The 8,484-nt window shown below is 39.3% G+C and overlaps 1 protein-coding gene across 1 annotated transcript in view; it reads right to left on the bottom strand.

The window, feature by feature from the left end:
• Positions 1–209: 209 nt before the first annotated feature.
• The window catches only part of tmem259 (transmembrane protein 259), an 85,687-nt gene continuing 77,412 nt past the window's right edge, over positions 210–8,484 (bottom strand). The window contains exons 8-11 of the mRNA XM_062451016.1: positions 6,256–6,339; positions 5,488–5,620; positions 4,930–5,029; positions 210–1,978 (exon numbers count right to left, since the gene is read on the bottom strand). Of these exons, the coding sequence (XP_062307000.1) occupies positions 1,163–1,978; positions 4,930–5,029; positions 5,488–5,620; positions 6,256–6,339 (1,133 nt within the window). The 3' untranslated portion in view covers positions 210–1,162. The remainder of the gene's footprint in view (positions 1,979–4,929; positions 5,030–5,487; positions 5,621–6,255; positions 6,340–8,484) is intronic.

Below are 8,484 nucleotides of genomic sequence, written 5' to 3'. Positions count from 1 at the left end.
TGCTTGCAGCAAACACACTAATAATAAGTATGCAGAATAACAATAGTGTTTTTGCTTGCAGAAAACACACTAATAACAATAGTGTTTTTGCTTGCAGCAAACACACTAATAATAAGTATGCAGAATAACAATAGTGCTTTTGCTTGCAGCAAACACACTAATACATATATATGTGAGAGAACAAAGGTTGTGCCCTTGCCGAAGGCAAAGCACACCCAATGAGGCTATTCAAATAACATTTCAACACATTTTAAAGCAGAGTTCCAGTTTGGAATCTTTAATGTTGTGAATTTCTCCACCCAGCAGTAAATACTATGCAGTTGCTCACAGCAAAATAATTTCTGTATGCAAATGACGTGGCAAAATTACTTCCATCTTTTTGAGGATTTCAATTTTGTTAAGAAGCAAAAAGAAGCAAGTTGTAAAATATCTGCTACTTTAACACATACACTGAATATGTAAACACACAGGCTTGATTCCAATATAATTTTCCATGAACATTTTCAGCATATGGTTGAGCTTCTTTCGGACAGACATAAGTTCAACATTTTGAGTAGGTCTCATGTATGAATTCCTTTTTTCTCAAATAGACATTTCTTACTAAATGAAATATTGATTTTGAGTTTACTGACTAATTACACATTTTAATACAACAACTGATCCTTCAGATATACATTTTCTTTCACAATATATTGTCAAACAATTCATGTATTTTTTGTGGCAAATTGGTAAAAATGTTACCATTGAGTTGTATCAAACTGCACATATGCACAGTAAATGAATTAGGTGAGACAGACACCGTGGGTTCAAATCTTGGTCTTTGTTGTACAATCTTTAGTTGAACACAATTTTGGAAATGTGTATTTCTTTAATAATCATTCATGACTAAATCACATGGTAATCAAATCATAGTAGCCTTAAAATGATTACAAATGCTTACCTGAAATGTGACACGTTCTAAACATACTTCCAAAAAAACCATGAAACTGATAAGTCCGGCCTTTTGCAGTTGAAAACTAAAAAGGTACCCCAGTCCACAGCTAATATGCAGAAGGGCACATTTTGTACCAGTCCATTTCTGTTTTTTCCCCTCTCCTCTGTTCCACTTTGCATTGTGAATGACTATTAAAGCATACATAATGCAAGAAAGTGATAAGTGGACTCAACATTGAGTGGGTTTGATAGAATTTGAGGGGTCATATTTCTTGGAGTCCCAGTCTGTCTTGGCCTGCTTGGGTGTGGATATGGGTGCCAAGGAGCTATCTCTACAGTCCGTTTGGGAAGAGGGGGGGCTGAACATCTGAGGGTCAGTCTCTCCTCTTTGGGTACCTTCGTTTTGAACAGAGTGACAAAACAGTGGGCCTGAAGCATGTGCACTGTGACTAAAATCACCTATGCTTTTGAATTCTACTGCTACCTTACTGGGACTACCAGCATTTGTATCTCCAACTCCCCCTGCCGCTTCACCTCCACTTACTGCTCCCATCTGAATCTCTGCCACTACGCTGAGGCCTTTTTCTGAACTCTCCACTCCATCAACCTCAACCAACTCCACTCCAGACCCTTCTGCACTATCCAGCAGGAATTCACCAAGCTGCTGAGGAGCCGAGGTGGAAAATGCCTCAGTGAGGATGGTGGCAGTCTCTGCCATCCAGTTCAGGTCTGATGTAACTTCACCCCTCATTGCGAGGTTGCTGGGCTGAGATCCCTGCATGGGACCTTGGCCCTGGGTGGCAGCTTGGGGTTCTCTTGGTGTGCTGTTCTGATCAATTGCTTCCCCTCCCTGAGCTGGAGCTATGGCAGCAGGAATAGAGCCTTGGGTTGCACTCGTTGAAGTTGTATTATTGTTGATATTGTCCTGCAGGGCTGTCTGGTTGCCCTGGCCCGCCTGCTGGTTCTGTAGCAGCATCTCCTGGATGCGGATCTGCTGCAGGATGGCAGGTAGCTCGTAGTGGTGAAAGAAATAGATCATTGAGTGCTGTGGATAGATGACGGAATAGAAGCCAGGTCATGGTTAATAAATGGTTTACGACATGGTTATGGATTTACAGACTTTAGCCTAGTTCCCTAACAATGTGTGATTGTAAATGTTAAAAGCCAGTTATTACTAGTTATTTGTAGAACGTATATAAAATAGTGTGAATGTCAACAACAGCATACAAATATTTGAAATGGAATCCTAGAGATTTGCAGAACTAAAACGGAAACTAAATTGGCACCACAAAAAAAGCAGTTCACTGAGACACTGTCCAAGTCAGTCCTCCATATGCCCAAATAAGCGCTTAATAATAAGCGCTTGAGGCAAAAATCTTGGTGGTATTGCATTTCCGATAGTATTGGTATTGCATTTAACAAGGCATGAGCAAAAAAGGGAACATTAGCCGATCGCTGATTTACCTGGAGCTGACTGAGCGCAGGGATAAAAGGCTTGTTAATCTACACTTTTTTTGCACATGGTTGCACACATACAAAGTTTATTCCCATTATTTTTTATTTAACAGTTTTGTAATGGACGTTATTATGTTCATGACATGACGAATGTAGGGTAAGTATTATATTATTATTGTCATTATAGTGGCATGTTAAGGCATCAGAATCAGGATATCATTAATTCATTTGTTATTCAATTGAGAATCCAAAACCCCAAAAAACTAATGGAAAAACGTGCCACTGACTGAACTTTGGAAATTTTGTTTTAGTAACCCCGAAGTTATTGACTTGACGTGTGTTGCACCCATCGACTTGTATATAAAGATGGACGACACGTCTTCGCATCCTTCCACTGTACAAAAATGAAGCCAAAATATTTTTCACTTTATCATTATGGGGTATTGTGTTAATTTTGAGGAAAAAAATGAATTTAATCAATTTTGGAATACGACTGTAACATAACAACAAGAGGAAAAAGTTAAGTGCTGTGAATACTTTCCAGATATACTGTACACACACAAACATAGCCACTAAAGTAGCTGGGTAATTTGACTTTTCCAGTCATTGAACACCAGAGGATAACATCTTGGAATTCCCAGAGCTTCAGGGACGCTCAACAAAAATCAGTGTTTGAAGCGTTTCACATTTTGCAACAATTTATTTTAAAATATTTTAGTATAGACTATAACACAAGGAACTACATTTGTTGATGTAACTACAGATTTTTTTTTGCTAGGATCCGCTATTCCACTAAAATGAGTGAATAAATGTAACGAAAAGGTATGGTAAGAAAGGTAGGTTTGTTTTGCTTTTGAAGTAACTACAAAGCTAGCTAAACTACCGTATTTCTTTGAATAAACGCTGCAGTGTTTATTACACAATGATCATTTTTGGTGCAGCGTTTATTCGAGGGTGGCGTTTAATTAGTAAGAGAGATTTAAAGAATTGCAGCTGCAGTGCGGCCATAGACAAACAAAGAATAGACAAGGAGGTCAAACACAAAGCGTAGTATAAAATTGAAGCCGTGCGAGAATGTCTAATAAGGGGAGAACTACCACTCTCGGGAAACTTCCGGCTTTTAACAATGGGGCTTAATAGGGAGTGAACCCGTAGACGGGCTTTTTGCTTAAACCGACAAAGCTTATTGTTCACTGCGTCGGTCTCCACTGAACAAGATTTGCACTATAAAGGCCAATGTTGTATGACATTGTGACATTTGTGAGTGCAACTAGCTAGTTAGTAGCCTGGTCCTAACCAGACTCTCATACATTTCATTTGTACAGAGAGTCTGGGCTCCCTCCATTGACAAGCGTTAACTTCCTTGAAGGTGGGTCTCTGTTGAAGTTTAAAACTATTGGATCTGCCCAGAGCCACTCTGGATCTGCCATAACCAATCGCTAGCGTTCGCCTTAGCCAACTCCTTCACGACTAACGGAGCTAGCTGGAAAATCAAACGAACCCCGTGGGGATCAAAGATTGTTCTTGCTCCAGCTTTAACTTCTGGATATTCAGCAGCGTTTCCACAACGGACCGAATGGCTTCGCTCGCATCTTTCTCCGCCGCCATTACGGCACTAAAACACAAACTAGCGCACAACATCAACGTCATCGTTCTCAGCCACTCCCTCTGTTCGCTGATTTGACAGGTAGAAAATTAACCGGAGACATCTGACTTACGTACCTCAAGCCCAGACCTAGTACAGAAGCAAAATCAAAATTGAGCGGAAGTACGTAGGAGGGCACAGCCAGGCTAGCTAGTTAGCTAGCTAGTGTTAGCAGCTTTTTTCATCACAAAATCTTAAATATTTGTGGTGGTAATATAAATGGGACATTCATTGAAGCTGTTGTCATTTCACTTGATCCTAACATGTGCATGTGTTATTTGGCTATTTTATTCAGTTATATACTTTACATTTGTTGATTTAGATTGAGGGATCAACGAGATGGACAACAGCTGGTTAATTGGACCACACCCCCAGCTCAGGATATTTTTAAGGGTGGATTTGTGACGTTGTGACTTATGCTTATTCTACAGGGGTCATTTGCCATCACTTTTAAACCTTTTGGTTTTATCCTATTTTATTGACTACTAATAAATTGCTTAAGGTCATCCTGGATGTTTCCCCTTTTTTAACAGTGGAAGTAACATTTAAATTGCTGGTATCAAACAAGAACCCCACATGTTTGTGTGACATATGTCTTAAACCTTGCAATGGAACCTTCCAGAAAGTAATAGCAACAACGCATTCAAAAACGAGACGCACAGTTAGGGTGGGAAATAATAAATATGTGAGATAACAGTAGTGTGCCTTGAGAGCAAGCACACCTAATATTTTTTTTTTTTACAATTACTAATGCAATTACTTTTTGGGGGGCATTTATCCCTTGTGGATTTTGTAAATAGAATATCTAAATTAAGTCCCAAAATAACTAAATCTGTACAAATGTAAGGAATCTGAATGCTTTTTAAAGGCATTGACTAATTGAACTTCCACATCACCTGTATGAAGAGCCAGGAAGTAACCAGTGCCAGGCTGCTGTACTGCCCATTGAAACGGTAGTGGTAGGCGTAGAACGCAAAGTGATACAGATAGAAGAACCTTGAAAAGAAACAACAGGGACTGTCTTAGCTGAAATTGCCTCAAAAATAAGGACAAAGGACTGAGTAAAAATTATGAATAGCATTTACATTACATTTAGTCATTTAGCAGACGCTCTTATCCAGAGCGACTTACAGTAAGTACAGGGCCATTCCCCCGAGGCAAGTAGGGTGAAGTGCCTTGCCCAAGGACACAACGTCATTTTTCACGGCCAGGAATCGAACCAGCAACCTTCTGATTACTAGCCCACTCCCCTAACCGCTCAGCCACCTGACTCCCACCTGACTCCCACCTGACTCCCACCTATAGCATGACAAATTGCAGCTGAGTTTGGCTTATGCTTGTGTGATCCCATTTCTCCAGCCAATTGTATTGGTGTAGTGTATGGATTTGCTTAGACACCAAACAAGCCACTTACATGACCAGTGCTGGTGTTTACAGATGTGTTTGGGTTTTACCTCAGCCAGTGACGTTTGCTGGTGTTGGTGTGGCAGCAGATAGCATCATACTGGTCAGCCAACCACACAATTAGGATGATATAGAAGGCTGTGGTTGTGTCATTAAAAAATTCTGACATGATGGCTTCCATGCCTGTGGAAAGGAGGGGGGAAACTATGTAAGTGTCTGAACTTGGTCATTTCCCCCATATTTATGAAGAAATGCAGAAAATTACATTTACATTTATTCATTTAGCAGACGCTTTTATCCAAAGCGACTTCCAAGAGAGAGCTTTACAAAGTGCATAGGTCACTGATCATAACAACAAGATAGCCACAAAAACATTGCGAGTAGCCAAAACATGAAGCACACATTGTGAACAACCAAAGTAAGTGCCAAAGGGAAGAACCATAAGAGCATGTAGTTAAACAAGTTACAATTAAACAACATGAACCGCTATAATATAACATATATAATTCAATTTGTCACAAACAATGCATGTGTTCTACTATGTAAAACTGTATGCACATGACTTATACGCACTACAAAAAATGCAATGCCAGATCCCACAGAGGTGTTCTACTTTAATTCCAAACCGCTGGACGGTCAAAGGAAGGAAAGACAAATTAACAAGCCAAATTAATTATTTAACATTTCAGTCATGTGCATAAGAGGACAGAAATGCATCAATAAAGGCAAACAATATCTTAATTTGCTGTGCGTTTATTAATAGAATACAATAGAATTGTTATTTCTAGGTATGGTCCAAAACACTTGAAGGATCTTACCCACAAGGGCCAGAATGACGGTGAGCAGAGGAGCTGCAGGGAAGGCAATGGTCATATTCATTTCCAACATCTGCAGTAAGTCCACTGAGGGCAGAGTGGGGGGAAAAAAAGATCAAAACGAAAATACATTATCATACATTTTGGACGGATGTCAAGCTGTACACCTTAATTGTATGACTTTAAAGGGGTCATTGGCTGCAAAACCGAGAGTACCTTGTCCTAGTTGAATAACGACAGTTCGGTGGGTAAAATGGACATACAGTAAATCTCAAAGTCCATTGACACCTCTTTCCTATCTAAATCTCACAATTTGAAACTGCTGCTGTAAAACGAGCGGTTTCAAAAAATCCACATTTGTGACGTCAAAAATGTGGCTCCACCTTTTTTGGCTCTGGTCTGTACCTTTGTCACGCCCCAAAATTTGCTGCACGCTGCTCTGTGTACTTCCAAGGAATTACAAAGAAGAACGTTTTTCAAGGATATTGAAAATGGACTACGGTCGTAAATGCAGTGTTCCAGGCTGTACAGGGAATGCTGACACTTTTCAGAGTCTTCCCAAAGAACCAAACACTCGACCGGCTGTGAAGTGTGTCTATGAGAAGATCCCTGTGCAGTTCGACCCTCAATTACACATTTGCTCTAACCATTTCACAGAGGACAGTTTTGAAAACCTGGGACAATGTAAAGCAGGATTTGCTATGAAGCTGTTGCTGAAAAGAGGTGCTGTTCCGACCTTATGTTCATCACAACCGCAAGCTGTAGTATGATTTTGATGCTGACAGTTATTAGCAATGCTAACGTATCCTGTATCTAGCATAGGTAGAATGTGTGATGATTTAGTTTATTGGCAATGGGGCTAACGTTATTTCATGTTGCTGACTGTGTTTCATTCGAATAAATAACCTGTGTTGTCACGTTAATCTACAATTCACGATGCATGTTTGTCCAGATCTTTGTCAGGTTATTTTTTATTAGTTAGCAAGATAGCTAACTGAAACTGAGTTGAATCACGATAGTTTGGTTGCTAAGCTGTAACGTTACCCACCTAAGTCGATCCCGTTTGCTTGAACAACAGAAGTGGAAACAACTAACGTTATCATTTCAAATGATATCTAGTCAATCTGTTGAAAACAGTGTTGTGTAGACACAGTAGATTTATTTGTACGTTTTTATTTCAAGTCTCCACCTTCTATGTTTTTTTAAGACAAAGAGTGATTTATTTAATATTAAGAAACAGAAAATACAATACACTGGCCACCTTCGATGTTTCAGTGAGTGCTGTTGGCCGTGTTGCGTCTTTGCTCCGTAGCTTCACTCGTTGTGAACCAACCAATCAGCGCGCAGCTCATCTATATATTCATGAGCATACCATAAAAGGGAGAAAAGCTCTCGTTTTATTCCAGGGCTATTTCACAGGGTGCATTAGGGCGCATAGAACAGCACCCGGGCCATTTTCAGCCCAACCAATGTTACATACCCTATTTGGAGACCTTAAGGAACAGTGTGAAATCCAGTAAATGACCCCTTTAAGGACAAATACGTTTGTGAATCTCATCAATGAAATTAGGTTTTGGCATAATAAAGCAGTTGCTACTACTTAGTCAATGACTCTCGTGCGCAATCTGTGCAGAAGAGAGATTATCCAAAATGTTTCACATTTACATTTATGGACAATGTTATTTACCACACAAATAATTTATTGTAAAATGTTTGCATTTTGTGTGTGTATTAGTATATATTAGTAGTAATATTATTTACAGATGTTCCTTAATTTGAGGGTTCTGGTTTTGCGGTAAGATGTAGCATGATGGGTGTATTATAAGTGTTTGCTATAAGGGGCCGAAGAACGCTGTGACACTGATACAAAGGCCTATATCAGACCAATTCAACTGTGGGCCAACGGGCTGAATCTGGCCCTTTAACAAGGTTAATCTTAAGAATTTAGAACTCTGTTCTGAAAGGTAGATTTAGGATTTAGGAAAACTATAGAAATATTTTAAATTAGACACACTACACTGCTATATGGCCAAAAGACTGGTGGTGAGTTATATTTAGATATCTGTAATGTTTTTATTTTGTATATGGAGTATTATTGAATTTGACTCTTTATATTTTATGAATTTTGTACTAACTTGTGTAATATGTCTTTCACCTATATTTAGTCTGTCTATATTTTCTAGTACATCTTGTACTCAGGGCTCCCTTGCAAGGTTGGGATAAAATCTGCTC

Source organism: Osmerus eperlanus, chromosome 24 (assembly GCF_963692335.1).
Source record: "Osmerus eperlanus chromosome 24, fOsmEpe2.1, whole genome shotgun sequence".
In the NCBI taxonomy this organism is placed as follows: Eukaryota; Metazoa; Chordata; class Actinopteri; order Osmeriformes; family Osmeridae; genus Osmerus; species Osmerus eperlanus.
This window is presented reverse-complemented; position numbering and strand designations above follow the sequence as displayed.